The 16,505-nt window shown below is 42.0% G+C and overlaps 1 protein-coding gene across 1 annotated transcript; it reads left to right on the top strand.

Moving 5' to 3' along the window:
• Positions 1-10: 10 nt before the first annotated feature.
• Positions 11-12,039, top strand: C2HXorf38 (chromosome 2 CXorf38 homolog). Its single transcript, XM_072137827.1, has 7 exons — positions 11-347; positions 1,393-1,527; positions 2,292-2,412; positions 6,355-6,506; positions 8,121-8,321; positions 8,395-8,518; positions 10,057-12,039. Exons 1-7 carry the CDS (start codon positions 144-146, stop codon positions 10,143-10,145), a joined length of 1,026 nt encoding a protein of 341 aa, XP_071993928.1. The 5' UTR covers positions 11-143; the 3' UTR covers positions 10,146-12,039.
• The last annotated feature ends 4,466 nt before the right edge of the window (positions 12,040-16,505 follow it).

The raw sequence follows: 16,505 nt of genomic DNA, 5'->3' as shown, positions 1-16,505 counted from the left end.
ACAGGCCCGATGTCTGACGGTGCTGCCACCTGCTGCTCACAGGACATTATTACAGACGTGTAGTTTACTAAATATTTACAGAGAAACGAAACTTAGAGCAGCCGGCGGTAAGTAGGAGGCCTGTTACCCGCAGCACTGAGGACATGGCGCTGCCCGCTCTGCTGGCGAGGCTGACCTGCAGGGAGTACAAGAACTGGATGAAGGCCGGCATGTGCCTGGAGATGCTGCACAGCCGCCTGCACGGATACATAGACCGGGAGATGCAGATGTTTCACCGCCTGCTGTCCCAGCACATCCCCGCTCCAGGCCAGAGGAGGAGATGTCAGTGCAGGGCCAGGGGGAAGCAGGTAAGTGGCCCCAACCCCCAGCCCTCTCCAGCCATCATGGTAACATCCACGTATCCCCCTGTAACCTCCACCCCCTACATGTCCCCCTGCAACCTCCACTCCCTACAAGTCCCCCTGTAACCTCCACTCCCTACAAGTCCCCCTGTAACCTCCGCTCCCTACATGTCTTACTCTAACCTCCGCTCCCTATATGTCCCCCTGCATCCTCCATTCCCTACAAGTCCCCCTGTAACCTCCGCTCCCTACATGTCCCCCTGTAACCTCCGCTCCCTACATGTCCCCCTGTATCCTCCACTCCCTACATGTCCCCCTGTAACCTCCGCTCCCTACATGTCCCCCTGTATCCTCCACTCCCTACATGTCCCCCTGTAACCTCCGCTCCCTACATGTCCCCTGTAACCTCCGCTCCCTACATGTCCCCCTGTATCCTCCACTCCCTACATGTCCCCCTGTAACCTCCGCTCCCTACATGTCCCCCTGTATCCTCCACTCCCTACATGTCCCCCTGTAACCTCCGCTCCCTACATGTCCCCCTGTATCCTCCACTCCCTACATGTCCCCCTGTAATCTCCGCTCCCTATATGTCCCCCTGCATCCTCCATTCCCTACAAGTCCCCCTGTAACCTCCGCTCCCTACATGTCCCCCTGTAACCTCCGCTCCCTACATGTCCCCCTGTATCCTCCACTCCCTACATGTCCCCCTGTAACCTCCGCTCCCTACATGTCCCCCTGTATCCTCCACTCCCTACATGTCCCCCTGTAATCTCCGCTCCCTACAGGTAGGTAACCTGAGCCTATCATTGTTGCTGGTCCATGGGGCTGCTGGTCATCTTCCCTTTGAGTACAGTGTCAATGTCATTGAGCAAAAACAACCTGACGAGAAGACATTATCATGGCTCAGTACAAGCACGACTGCACTTCTGCCCCGGACTGTAGGACCTGTAAAACGTCTCAGCTGCACCATGTTCCCCCAATTGCAGACGCTTCTTAAATCTCCAATGTTCTGTATCAGCAATTTAACTGACTTCTTTTTCTCTCTGACAAGTTTGAGCCTGGTTGTTCTGTGTGTGCACAATGGAAAGAACTTATTCTATCTCACCATAACAACAGAAATGGAGAAATATACTGGGGAAACAGTGATCCATCAATGTGGCCTACACATTACTGGGAAGTAGCCAAGGTAATGTGTCTGCTGTCTTTATGTGCATGTAGATAATAATATTTATGTATATCTTGCATAATGTATCCAGTCTCTATAGGAAATTACTATACTTCTCTGAATGTAACACAGTAATACAAGTCTGGCTGTGGAGTGGTTTCATGTAGCTTTGTACATTGAAGGCACAGGGGAGTACTAGTGCAGCAGAGGTGATTATAGTAGCATATATTTATCAGTTGCTACATTATTTTCATTTTTATTAAATTTTTTATATAATAATAATAATTCTTTATTTATATAGCGCACACAGATTACACAGTGCTGCACAAAGCATGGTCCCTGTCCCCATGGGGCTCACAATCTAAACAACCTACCAGTATGTTTTGGAGTGCGGGAGGAAACCGGAGTACCCGGAGTAAACCCACGCAAACACGGAGAGAACATACAAACTCTTTGCAGATGTTATATGTTGCAAAATGAAAAAAAGTATTAAAGTATGGCAGTATATGGGGATTTAACACATTATCTACTACAATGTGCCTCTGGCACATTGTAACAGATTTTCAGCAAACATACAGCCTTATAAAGAACGGAGTCTATCATGATGACAGATTGTTGCTCCCCGATGGCATCACGGGAAGCAATGATCTCAGTGCCCACACGCCGCTGGCTCTTGAATGCCGTATATATACAGCAAACACCCACGTTAAATGCAGAAAACACCCACCCACCATGATGATTTGTGATTCTGTCCAATATTGATTGATAATTATTATTACTTTTAGGTGTATATGCCGCGAGGACAGACCCAGTACAGAAGACCCAAACAGTCTGATGCAACAGCTCTGCTCAACTTGCTCAACAATTGTAATTATTTCAATATACAAAACACATCAAGGGTTAGAGAGATAACGTTTACCTGAATTACCTTTTTTTTACTTGCACTACTGTCAGTCAAATTAAAGGACACCTGTCATCAGGTCTCTGTCACTAGTCCTGTCACCTCTACCTGTTGGAGCAGCTCACAAGGATCCCATCCCAGCCTTTATCTAGTCATTTCATACATTAATCATTGTAAAATAATCTTTTCTTTATTATGTAAATGAGGCTGGTCACATGGTCAGAGGCAGTGATGTCACCCCTGTTACTACTCCCCTCTCCCCCCCTGCTCATGTCTGTGTGTAATGTATAGTAAAGCATGGCTAGTGTGTGTGCTGCATCTGCTGACATGCTGCATCCTCCTAATACACAGAGACACAGACATCAGCTACACAAGCACCTGACATGTTTTGCTATAACATGGCTGCCTGGAGCTGCTGTATCTCTTCCATACACACATCGGCTGCAGGAGGCGCCAGGAAGCACATGGAGCAGCCATCACATCATTATACAGGCTGTCAGTCAAGCACTGGGGGTGGGCTGTTCCTCCCACTCATGAATAAGCTGGACAGCCTGAATATGCTAATGACTCATTGGATATTTCACAGATCATTTGCATACAGCTTTAGGACCTTATTGCTTGAGTTCACAGGCATGTAGAGGGACAATGAAGGGATAGAGGAAATGCTCTCTAATGGCAGTTTATGAAAATCCATTTAGATTAGGTAGGTGTAATATGCATATACCAAGCACCAGCTCAGGGTGAGCTGATGCCGGTGCTTACTTTCATTAGTGTCCTAAACCGCTGTATCACGGTTTAAACAGCGGTTTGGGACACTAATGAAAGTATGCACCGGCACCAGCTCACCCTGAGTTGGTGCTCGGTATATGCATCTTACAACTACCACTTCAAGTGGTAGGTTTCCTTTTAAGAGGCCATTTGTAACACTAAACCACCCACAGGTCCTTATGGATCGGCGGTATAATGCCACAAATTGCCCTTTAGCAAGTCCCACCGTTGGCACTATAAAAAGAAAATTTCATACTTGCCTAGAAATGGGTCCGATGAGGTTCATTTCTAGAATTCCCTCATTTATGTGAAATCTTTTCCAGTCTGGCATTTCAGTCTGAAGTCCAAATGATTACATACTCAATTGGGTTCACATCAGATGACTGATCTCAACCATTCAAGAACATTCCACTTCTTCACTTTAATAAACTCCTGGGTTGCTGTAGCTTTTATGTTTTGTGTCATTGTCCATCTGTGTTATTACACGCCTGTTTAACTCGCTCAGTCCGTGAAGAAGCTGTGGACATGTATGTATCAGCGGCTTGCTGGAATATCATTGCAGGTTGCCGCCGCTCTGAAAAAAACACTGCTGGAGTACCCCACTCAGCCCCCAGACCTGTATGGCTTATTGGGGGACATGTATCATAGTTTTGTCTTTCTGTGGAGAATTTTTGAGACATATGCCAGCTCTTTTTTGCGCCATATGTATGTTCATGACTTTTTTCTTCATTTATATATATTCAGTTTATCCTATCCTAGCAGGCGCAAATTTTGGCTTCTTTTTGAGACTTTTTGTTGCAAATGTCTCAAATCCACAAACCATGTGAGGGGGGTTATATGCAGGAGTGGACACTACTGTTAATTTTGGATTCTAGGCTGTGTCCTGAATTTTTAAGCACTTTAGTCACACCCCAGGGAGATGACGACAGCCACATGTGGTGTTAAGGGTGAGGTCACATGTTGCGTTTTAATTGCGTTTTGAAACACATTACAACAGCTGAGGAGAGGTGATTTGCCTAATTTCATTACTATTAACATTTGATTTACAAAATTCATAGTAAACATGTTAACGAATGTGTTAACGTCATGTTTACATAGCGTTTTGTAAACGCAAATGTAAACAGTAATCTAATTAGGCAAATCGCCTCTCCTCAGCTGTTGTATTGCGTTTCAAAACGCTACCAAAACGGCACATGTGACCTCACCCTTGGAAGTAACCAATACATTTTTTTTAAAAAAAGGGTACCGTATATATTCGAGTATAAGCCGACCCGAGTATAATCCGAGACCCCTAATTTTACCACCAAAAACTGGAAAAAACTATTGACTCGAGTATAAACCGAGGGTGGGAAATGCAGCTAGCCAGCCCCTAGCAGCATACAGCCAGCCTGCCCCCTTGTAGTATATATCCAGCCTGCCCCCATGTAGTATACAGCCTGCCAGGCCCTAGTAGTATACAGCCTGCCAGGCCCTAGTAGTATACAGCCTGCCAGGCCCTAGTAGTATACAGCCTGCCAGGCCCTAGTAGTATACAGCCTGCCCCCACAGCAGTTAAAAAAAATAAACTTATATACTCACCCTCCGATGTCAGCGCGGCTTACCGATGTCCCCGATGTCAGCGCGTCCCGTCTTCTCTCATGGATGCGGCCAGGTTTTCTTCTAGCAGGCGCATCTATGACGCGACCGCTGCTGACGTCATAGTATGCGCGGCCACTAAGAAAACATGGCCGCGTCCATGAGAGAAGCAAGAAAAAAGAAGAGGAGCCGCAGAGAAGAAAGAAGACGGGACGCGCTGACATTGGGGACATCGGAGAGCTGGGCTGACATCGGGGAGCCGCGCTGACATCAGAGGGTGAGTATATAAGTTTATTTATTTTTAAGTGGGTACATTTTTTGTAATAGACACGTGTAAAAGCCGATGGGACGTTTTTCAGCACATTTTTTGTGCTGAAAAACTCGGCTTTTACACAAGTATATACGGTAAGTGCTAAAATTTGTGAATTTTCAAAAAACAGGTTACTATACAAAATTTTAAACAATTAAAGCGAGTGAAATAATTCCAATTTACATGTTAAAACGGGATCTATGAAAAAAAAAATCCTTCCTTTGCACCTGCCCTGCAGTAGGTGCAGATTTGCGCCTAAAAAGTCTCAAAAATAAGCAAAAAAAAGTGATACATAAGCACGGAACATCTGTTTTCGCACGGAACATCTGGAAACTAAAGATGCATAAGGCACAGCACAAGGTGCAGACCAAGGTGTACTTGAAAAACAACAGCAAAAGTCACAGTGAAAAGTTGCAAAAATGACGAAAGTCGCAAAAAAGAGACCATTTAACGAGCAGAAATAAAGATAGATGTCCCCCATTGTGTTTGTGTATGGCTAATGCCAGTGAAGAAGTTAAAATGATCAATCAGTGTTTTAGTTAAAGCTGCCCATGTCTCCTGGCAGGGTCATATCAGTGCAAACTAGTATTTCTGAGTGCAGGCTGCTGATGCCCCTCATAAAACTGCTGTGAAGAGGCAGCACAATATAAAGGGGCAGGGCAATATAAAAAAAAACACAAATTAATCCGCTTTATTCATTTTCATCCAATTTCTTATAATAAAACAGAAAACATTTCCTCAAATCCTCTAATTTTTAGTATTGCTTTGCCACAATCTACAAATATAATCCATCATTTAACCCCTTTTGTTAGCCCCAACAAATTTTGTAAAACTCCTGTGTTTTGGTCACCATGATTCCAAAATAAATGTTACTAAAAGTGATCAAAAAATTGCACAAACCCCTGAATTACAGCTTATGACGGAAAAAAATATATCCATTAACTAGCTCTGTTAGTGGAAAAATAACATTAGGAAGATGGTGATGCAAATTGATTTAATTTTGGATTCAGATTTTTCTCTTTTCACAAAAAGTTTTGTATCGGCATGGAGTATCGAGTATCCAGGTATTGTATCACACTGAGAATTCTGTTATTGGTGCAACCCTTCTAGTAACACACTACCTCCACTGTGTTTTACAGGTAATGTGACATGCTATGGATCATGAACCTGCAACATTCTTTTTTTCTTTCCATAATTCTGGTAGATAGACTTTACCCTTGAAAAAAATTGCTTATTTAACAAAGCACACATCACTTATTTAGATAAAATAATTCACTTTGAATTTATCATTTGCAGATAATAAAGTGCCGAAATGAGCTGATGCATTCTTGTAATATGAAAGTCTCATCTACTTGGTTGGAAGCATTTGGGAAAAAGATGCATGATCTGATTTCTGAATTCACACATGTACCTGGTCTTGTAAAAGAAGGTGAAAAAATGCAGGAGGTAACAGTCTTGTATATGATTTATTTTAAAGGGATTGTGTAGCTGATAGGACTGATCCGGTCATTTATCAATTGTGCAACATTTCTGTATTTCTACTTTTAATTTTAGTCAATAGAACAGTATTTTTCACATCAAACAGCATGCTTATAGCTGCCTATACACATTTGGTGTGTAAAGGCTGAACCCACCAGTTACAACCTGACTTAACCTGACTTATATGGGAGGCTCCAGGGAGTCTCCATTTGCCTAATCCATTGGTATTATTAAAAAAATGCCCTATATTGTTTACAGGGTAAATAGAAATGTCACGGGTGCTCCTGCGACCCTTGTCTCGGGTCACAGGCGTACATGTGTGCCTCCCAGTGCCCCCTCAACTATGTGGAAGGTTCTCTTGCCTGTCCGTGATCCAGTACTGTCTCCTGCGATCTGGCGCACGTGTCCCCACCTCCCAGGGCGCGTGCGCATCGGCTTCTTGGGATTTAAAGGGACAGCGCGCCGCTAATTGGCGCCAACCATCTGGCAATCTAGAAATAGCCGGCCTCTTCCCTCATGCCCTGCCGAATCTTTGTGCTTTCATGCCTTTGAGAAAACTGTGTTCCTCGCTCTGAGCATTTATCCTGATTTCCCGTTGTGACCCAGCCCCCATGCCCCTGTCCTGACCTCCTGCCTGTCCCCGACGACGATTCCATCTCACGATTCTGTACTTTGCATTGGCCGCTACCACGAGCCAAGTCGCACCTGTGGAGCGGCCTTGTGGTATCCCACCGCAGCAAGTCCAGCCCGCTTTGTGACAGGCTCTGGTGAAAACCGGGTACCACTTATATTCCGCTCCCAGGTGACGGCTTACGTCGACGCTCACCGTGGTTCAGTGGGTCCACTACCACTGATCCTGACAAAAAAAAACTTAAATTGTAATTAAACGGTTAGTGCAGATGATAATAATAAACTGTGTAATATACTGTAATAAATAAATATTCTGTGTCCTTATTTGTCCCTTGCCTTTCCCTGTATTTTGTGTGTAAATCAGTTTTTTGAAGTAAAGAACGGAGGTTCAACGTATCTGATGTCAATGGGATTTTTAACAATGTAAATTTTATGTCATCCGCTATAGTGAGTTTGTCAATTATCCGTTATCCATGTGTTTTTTTTTTTCTAATGGAGAAAAAGTACTGCAGCCACCGTCATTTTTCCCATACAAAAAAAAGCATGGATAACCAATACATGCCAAATTGGAACATATTGGATGACCTAAAATTTTCCATTGATGTCAATGAGATTTTTAACTGATACATTAAACATCCGTTCTTTACTTTTTTTTTTTTTTTTTAAAAAGGTAAGGAATGGAGGTCAGAGCCAAAGTATGAATTTGTATGTATGTAGCATTTACAATTACATTTTTTCATCTTAAAGATATATTTCATGGATATTGTATATTGTTTCTAATACTGTAATTTAAAAGGGAAAATGTAATGTATCTGTGTCCTAGGTCCATAAAGACTTCAGTGATGGAGGCAAAATAGAGATTTGCATTAGAGAGTTTGAGTCGCCACCTTGAACACTATATTACAGTATATGTATTATCACTTCAGTTATTTACTTTTGCACATATTTCAGGTCCTCTTGTCAGATTGGAAAGTTGAAGATTTAGGCATCTGTGATGTGGATGGAATCCCGAAAGCACAATCAGGGATCGAATTGCAATCAGCGACTATTTATACCAGATTATTACCTTATGATGTTGAGAGGCGAATGATTGAGCAGATGATCCAAGAACTGAGTCTAGAGATAGTGGAACGAGGTTCATTAACTAAAGAGGTGAGTAAAGAACAAAACTGTAATAAAAGTATGAAGAAAAGTGGCTGCTACAAATACTTGTTTTCTTCTCTAGGATGAGGACAAAGTCTGCAAAATTAGGAACTTCTTATCCCAAAATGAAGATTTAAGGATTGTTTTCCAAGAAGACTTACAATGGCTTGACTGCTTGTCGAAAAATAATTTTGCGCCTAATGCAGGTAAGTCTTTTCCAGCAAGAAGACCAAAATTATTTGATCACTAGAAGAAAAATTGTGCATCATTTTTTACCTGAAAACCCGGGTTACAGAGCATGGTCCTGGGTATTAAATCCACACCATTGTAAGGACACTCAAATGTTTCCACTGCTAGCTAATGCCCCCATGTATGTATATGAGTTATGTACATGACTTCTATAACCCATGTGTGAGCTGACTTTTCTGGACACAAAAACTCAGAGCCATTCCAATGGTATGTAAGCAGACCTCAGATGCCAGTGACTCGCGGGCCACAGACAGAGGGCCATGATCCATTGCATGTGACCTGATATGTTTCCACTGCTAGCTAATGCCCCCATGTATGTATATGAGTTATGTTCATGACTTCTATAACCCATGTGTGAGCTGACTTTTCTGGACACAAAAACTCAGAGCCATTCCAATGGTATGTAAGCAGACCTCAGATGCCAGTGACTCGCGGGCCACAGACAGAGGGCCATGATCCATTGCATGTGACCTGATATTGCAATATTGCCAATATTTTTTGTGTGCAAGGGGCATAAATGTGAGACATATGTTGAAGGATAAAAGAGACAGCCAGCAATTCTTGGAAGACAGAAGCAGTTTATAACCAATTCCATCGTCTCTTTTTAGGTCAGTGAGGCTGCATTCGCACATTGGATTTTTTAACGCCTTGTAACAAACTAATTCTTAATGCATTAGGATACCACGCTGTAACGGGGTGGGTGTGTCGCAGCCCAGTCACGTGAATACCATCACGTGGCTGTGACGTCACACGCCATTACCGGAGCGGGATCTTTAAATTGTTATGTTGTCTGTAGTACAACAGAGACCATGATTAAGCTCTGAGAGAGCGAAACACGTAGGTCATCATACCTGGGCCATCACACATTTGTATCTTTGCCAGTTTTGGATTTTATATGGATTCGCAATAAAGGAACACTGTTTTTTACCTGCAAATCCCCTGAAGAGCGGACATCAATTCTTTCTATTTTGACTGCCATACTACAGTATGGCAGTACATGGGGATTTTCATCCTCATACATTACAATGTGCAATTAGCACATAGTAATGAAAGGGTTAAATCCAGACAGCCTCGGTCTTCAGAAGACCCGAGGCTGTCATGGCAACCAATCGCCGCTCCCCGATGAAGTCACCTACAAGTTTGCGGCGCCCACGCCGATGTTATGCAATATGCAGCAAAGACTTACTGACTATGGAGAGGGCTCAGCCCGTGAGCCCTCTCCATGCACTCGCAACCGACATATGAAGTGCTATTAAGCTCCATTTTATGATGAATGTCATTGTGTATCATAGTATTAATGTATTTATAACATTATGGGTTGTATCAAAGGAATACCCCTTAAATTTCGCCACATTGTTCTTCAGAATAATGCTTTGTGCCATAGAAGCCATATAAAGTGTATAAAACTGTAATATGTACATGGTCACAATAAATAGGTAAATTGATAATGAAACAGAAAACGGTTTACTAAAAATAGTTTTTTTTTTCTCTATAGAGCGAATTTTCACAGAGAAATTTGCAAGATATTTCTTGTTTTGTTTAATGGTGATTTTAGCCGCATTTATTGTAGGCGAAATATACTGAAGCAAGATGTCACATTCACAGCCAAAGGATACATCCAGTTTTCACTGTATTTTGTGGGTTTTCAATTTTATTTACTAAAATGTTATTAATTTCTTTTTGCTAATGTCCTGAAGCTGTTGATAGCCTTGGCTTAGTAGAAGCTATCAATCATTTTTAGGTAACTACTATATTGTATACTGTAAATATGTGGAAATCTGCAGGATGGATTATCTACCATATATTTATAGGACACGTTTTGTATCTTTTGTATTACGGTGCTAAAGAATAAATGAGGTTTATATTATGTTATATAATCATTGCTGTACTGTATGATGTCTTAGTTTTTCTTATGTGCAGTGTCTTGAACCCACATTTTATTTAGAAGAGGAGGGTCTAGATCAGTGATGGTGAACCTTTTAGTGGCCAAGTGCCCAAACTGCAACCCAAAACCCCCCTTAATTATTGCCAGGTGCCAACCAAAAGCAGTAACTTATTGCTCCCTGTTCTTCAACAACTTTCGATCATATTGACCTCCAGAGGACAAGATGGAAAATTTGCATCATTTTAGCTTCTTTCCAGTGTCCCTCTGTACACAGAGAATCGTGGGGCCAGCAGGAGGTCCTTCAAAGATAATTCAGCCCTGTCTACTTATTCTCCCTCTTCCTACAGTCCCAAGTAACAAAGTAACAAGTAAGTATCACTTTAATATATGACTGAAAGCAGCATCTTTTAAGTTGCTCGGAACTGTAGAAAGATTCTTTGAGTCCTGTCTGGTGTGCTGGGGCGATGGCCCGGGTGCCCAAAGAAAGGGCTCCGAGTGTCGCCTCTGGCACCCATGCCATGGGTTCGCCACCACCGGTCTAGATGACTGTACCCAATGTCAATACCTCTCAGATGTGCTCACACCAACTTATTTACCTCTTTGAGGGCACAGCCTAGTAGACATTGGTGTCTCCTAGGGATTCTCTTTGATCTTGAGTCACCTTCTGCTGTGCTAGGGTTTCCAGTATTAAAGGGGTTGTTCACTCCAATCACATTCCAGCAAATTATTGATATGTGTAATGAAAAGTTATACATTTCTTCAATATACTTTCTGTATTAATTCCTCTCAGTTTTCTAGATCTTTGCTTGCTGTCATGCAACGGGAAGCTTCGTCATTTATTTTAATTAGATAAACACCAGTCCATGGTCATGTGATGTCACACAGGTGCACGACTCGTTACACACAGTGGGGCTCATTTTCTAAGGGCTCCCCGGCCGCATTTCCGTTGGGTTTCACAAATTTTTCCGCTCTGCGCCGAATTCCGCCAGGATTTTGGCGCACGCGATCGAATTTCGGTGTGACAGAATTCGGGGGGTGTGGCCGTCAGACAACCCGACGGATTTGGAAAAGAATGCGGAATTTAAAAAATGAAATGTCTCACAAGATCAAGCAATTACATGCACCGGGAAGAAGCAGGTGAACTCCGGTGGACCTCGGCGCAGCAACGACACCTAGTGGATATCGGGCGCATGATGTTAAAGAATCCCGTCAGAACCCGAATCCTCGTCGGGCAACACACCACAGGATCGCGCTGGGACCGGGTAAGTAAATGAGCCCCAGTATAGTCAAAGCTGTGTGATGATAATGAGCCAAACACCTTTGTGACATCACATGATCATGGATTGGTGTTTATCTACAGGAAGAAAAAATGTTGTACTATGCACAGAGATTGTTCTACTACATGGAGACACATATACAATTCGATCTCATATAGGTGCTACTCCTACATTATGCCTAATGCTGTAAATGTAAATTGATTATTTATACAGATATCAATTGTATTTTGTAAAATGGAAATAAAGGTGTGAAAGAAAAGGTGTTGCCAATATTTCTTTTTACTCATCAACCCCTTAAAGGGATTTTCCCATGAAAGAAAATTCTCACATCTCAAACCCCTAGTGATGTTAACAAAATAAAGATAATTTTAACCCCTTACTTTAGAATTTTACTCAGTGTTATTGCTGGTTTAGCTCCTATCAATCTCTTGGCTGGTCAGCATAAGATTCCAAGGTGTTGGCGGGGCCGCTCTGAGCAAACACTGACCCATCTAGATTTGTGGAGTGACAATGTGGTTACATTACCAGGGTACAGGTGTAAGTACACTTTCAGCTGGCTTCTGTAGTAACACACAAAGAGAGATGAGACAGATCAGAGATGCATGATGCCTATTACGCAATATGAGCTCTGCTACATCTCACAGCTATGTGCCTGCCTCCCCCTTCCCCTTTATAACTTATCTCCTTGTAGCTTTCAGCTTCTTTTTGGCTCTGTCCTGGCAGGATGTGATCAGTGAGTGTCTCTGAGCTCCGTGCAGGGGGCGTGGCTATAGGCACAAAGGAGGGAGATACAGAAATCTCATCTGCACAATCTCACACAAAAATCCAAGATGGGGCCCGACCCCAAGTCAGATGCTACAGGGTCAAGTCTAGGGAAACTGAAATTGTGTACACCAGGGCTGATAGGTTGGAATTATATCTGTGAAATGCTGCATTTTTGTTAATAACAGTGAATTAGTGAATGTGATATTTTGTTATCCTGAGTACATATAAGAAACTTGTCTTCTTGGGAATACCTCTTTAAGGAGCCAACTAATTTTCATCTTAACGGAAATCTACCATTTGATTTCTTGTATTATGAAGCAAACATACCTTAAGAATGCTGTAGCTACAGCTTCCCATTGATAAACACATTACATGGAACTTTCTGAAAAGTCAGACAGGATTTATCAACCTGAGCTGGATGACTTATACACAGCATCTGGGGGATGGTGCAGCGACTGATGACTTCTGCTTCTAAAGGATAACACAGTGATTACATCTGGTGCAACGCATAACTAATGTTAGAGGAAAAGCGCCTGGCCAGGCATAGGAGCGACAGGGCTTCATAATCATAACTTTTTAATAGTTTTTTTCTGAAAAACCCTCAGCTCGGCTATTAAACAATATAAGTGCCTGCATCAGTGTAGCTACAGCATGTCTGTTTCATAATGCATGACATCAAATGGTAGATTTACTTTAACCCCTTAACGCTCTGCGCCGTAGCTCTACGGCGCAGAGGTATAAGGGATGTATGAAGAGGGCTCACGGGCTGAGTCCTCTTCATACAAAGGTGGGGGTTTTTGCAAAATGCATAAAACCCCCACCGCTAATAACCGCGGTCGGTGCTAGCACCGATCGCGGCTATTAACCCCCCCGTTGCCGCCGGCAAAGTCGCCGGCGGCATTTAAAAGACGGCGGCGCGCAGGCGCCGCCATCTTTTTTTCGATCGCCACGCCCCCGAACGTCATCGGGGGGCGGCGATCGGTTGCCATGGTAGCCTCGTGTCTTCTTTTGACACGAGGCTATCTGGCAGCTGCAGATTCGTTACAATGAGCCAGTGGCTCATTGTAATGAATGTGCTGCAAAAATGCCATATATTGCAATACAGAAGTATTGCAGTATATGGTAGCAGCGATCTGACCATCTAGGGTTAATGTACCCTAGATGGTCTAAAAGATAGTGAAAAAAAAAATAAAAAAAAAAGTTTAAAAAATAAAAAAATTAATAAAATATTAAAAGTTCAAATCACCCCCCTTTCCCTAGAACGGATATAAAACATAATAAACAGTAAAAATCACAAACATATTAGGTATCGCCGCGTCCCAAAATGCCCGATCTATCAAAATATAAAAACGGTTACGGCCGGCGGTGACCTCCGAGGCGGGAAATGGCGCCCAAATGTCCGAAATGCGACTTTTACACCTTTTTACATAACATAAAAAATGAAATAAAAAATGATCAAAATATCGCACAGACCTCAAAATGGAAGCAATGAAAACGTCGCCTCATTTCGCAAAAAATGACACCTCACACATCTCCGTGCGCCAAAGTATGAAAAAGTTATTAGCGTCAGAAGATGGCAAAAAAATTTTTTTCTTTTTTGTACACATTCGTTTAATTTTTGAAAATGTATTAAAACACAATAAAACCTATATAAATTTGGTATCACCGCGATCGCACCGAACCAAAGAATAAAGTAGGCATGTTATTTGGAGCGAAGAGTGAAAGTCGTAAAAACTGAGCCCACAAGAACGTGACGCACGTGACGTTTTTTTTCAATTTTTCCACATTTGGAATTTTTTTTCAGCTACGCAGTACACGGCATGTTAAAATAAATAACATTACGGGAAAGTAAAATTTGTTACGCACAAAATAAGCCCTCACACAGCTCTGTACACGGAAAAATGAAAAAGTTATGGATTTTTGAAGTTGGAGAGCGAGAAATCGGCCGAAAAACCCTGCGTCCTTAAGGGGTTAAAGGACCCAGTCCGATTTATCAATTCTGCCGTGTGTCACTATATGCGACTAGAAAGTTTTAACTTGCCAAGGAGGTTTTCACATTGTTTTTTTCATGATATGTTGTGCTTCACCTTAGTGGTATATTTTGGGTGGAATATTTTGAATTTATTTATTAAAAAAAAAGAAAAGTCAAATTTAGTGAAAACCTTTACAAATTATTGATTTGCTGATTTCTAAATGTTATGCTTTTGCTACAGTTTGTCTAATCTCCCAAATAGGTTACGATCTAACATTAACCATATGCCTGCTTTATGGTTTTTATGTTAGGTGGCTTATAAATCGAGGCTAGCAATTCAATTATTTTCGAGGCCTATGCATATTTTATAGGGGTTCCAAAAGCTTTAATTATTAGAAACTCTCCACAAAGTACCACATTTTGTAATTGCTCTCCTCAATATTATTAAAAACAGCCCTTGTTAAGCTTAAGAATTTTCAAACTGACAAAATGTTTATTTAGCCCTAAAATGTACATGCAGAATAAAATGAGAAAACATATCTTAGATCTCTGTTGTGTAGTTTCTCGAGTCTGGCAATACCCCACATGTGGATGTAAACTACTTTATGGGCCCATAACAGAGCGCAAAAGAGTAGGGGCGCCATTGCAGTTTTGGAGAGCAAAGTTAGCTGGAACAGTTTCCAAGCGCTATTTAGCATTTGACGAGCCTGTAACATACCAGAGCAAGAGAAACCCCTAAAAAGTGCCCCTATTTGAAAACTTAACCACTTAAGGAATCCCATTGATTAGATTTTATTTAAATCTCCTAATCAGCTAAATTACCTGGCCCTAATCAACCTCTTAGTACTGGCTCCTGTCGATTAATTCCTTTCAGAAGTGACACTACAGCCGTCTGCTCCTTGAGGGAAATACAGGTAAACTTACATTCATATTTTGTATAAATGAATGACAATATTAGGCTTACAATGCCCCCAAGTAGCTTTTTCACCCTGTTGGTATCAAGAGTGTAAAGTTACACAGATATAAAGGGCATTCACTAGGGCCAGTTTCTGCCGTGTTCTCCCTTGTTTCACCTATACAGCAGGAACAAATTTGCCTTCACAAAATAGCAGGTAAATGCACAGGTGAGGAAGGCCACAGATGCCCCGCATATCAGGAAATTCATAAATCCTATAGAAAACATGCAACATTTGGGAATAAATGTATCATAGTTTATACGGTTGAAAAAAGATCAAGTTCAACCAAGGAAGGGAAGGGATTGGAGGAGGAAGGGATTTAGGGGAAACAATTCTATATAACATAATCATCAATGATATTTAGGTGTAAAAAGGGATCTTGACTCTTTAGAATTTCTCTGCTGTCCCTGCTGTGACCAGCGCCTGAGGCAGGCTATTCCACAGATTGACAGTTCTCATAGTAAAGAAGCCCTGTCGCCTCTGGTGATTCCCCCTTGATTTCTCCAGACAGAGACAGTGCCCCCTCGTCTTTTGATTTGATTTAATCTGAAACAACTTACCACCATATTTTTGTATGGACCATTCATATATTTATATAAATTAATCATGTCCCCTCGTGGTCATCTCTTTTCCAGACTAAATAAATCTAGTTGTTTTAATCTTTCCTCATAACTAAGACCCTCCATACCCCTTATCATTTTTGTGGCTCTACGTTGAACCCTCTCCAGCTCCAGGGCATCCTTTTTAAGGACTGGTGCCTAGAACTGGACAGCAAATTCCAGTTGAGGCCGAACAAATGTCTTGTACAGTGGTAATATTACATCCCTATCCTAAGAGTCCATACCACTTTTGATAGATGACAAGATCTTGCTGGCTTTAGAGGCAGCTGATTGACATTGCATGCTGTTATTTAATTTATGATCTACTAGTACCCCCAGGTCCTTCTCAACAAGGGACTCTCCCAGATTTACTCCCCCAAGGACATATTTTGCCTGTGAATTATTAGCCCCCAGGTGCATAACCTTACATTTATCCACATTAAACCTCATTTGCCAAGTGGATGACCAAACACTCTGTTTGTCTAAGTCA

The sequence above is a fragment of the Engystomops pustulosus genome, chromosome 2 (assembly GCF_040894005.1).
Source record: "Engystomops pustulosus chromosome 2, aEngPut4.maternal, whole genome shotgun sequence".
Taxonomy (NCBI): Eukaryota; Metazoa; Chordata; class Amphibia; order Anura; family Leptodactylidae; genus Engystomops; species Engystomops pustulosus.
This window is presented reverse-complemented; position numbering and strand designations above follow the sequence as displayed.

Coding starts and splice junctions, on each gene's coding strand:
- C2HXorf38 (XM_072137827.1), top strand. CDS start 144: ATGGCGCTGCCCGCTCTGCTGGCGAGGCTGACCTGCAGGGAGTACAAG. Junction 348..1,392: donor GCAGGGCCAGGGGGAAGCAG/GTAAGTGGCCCC, acceptor CTCTCTGACAAG/TTTGAGCCTGGTTGTTCTGT. Junction 2,413..6,354: donor AAACACATCAAGGGTTAGAG/AGATAACGTTTA, acceptor TTTATCATTTGC/AGATAATAAAGTGCCGAAAT.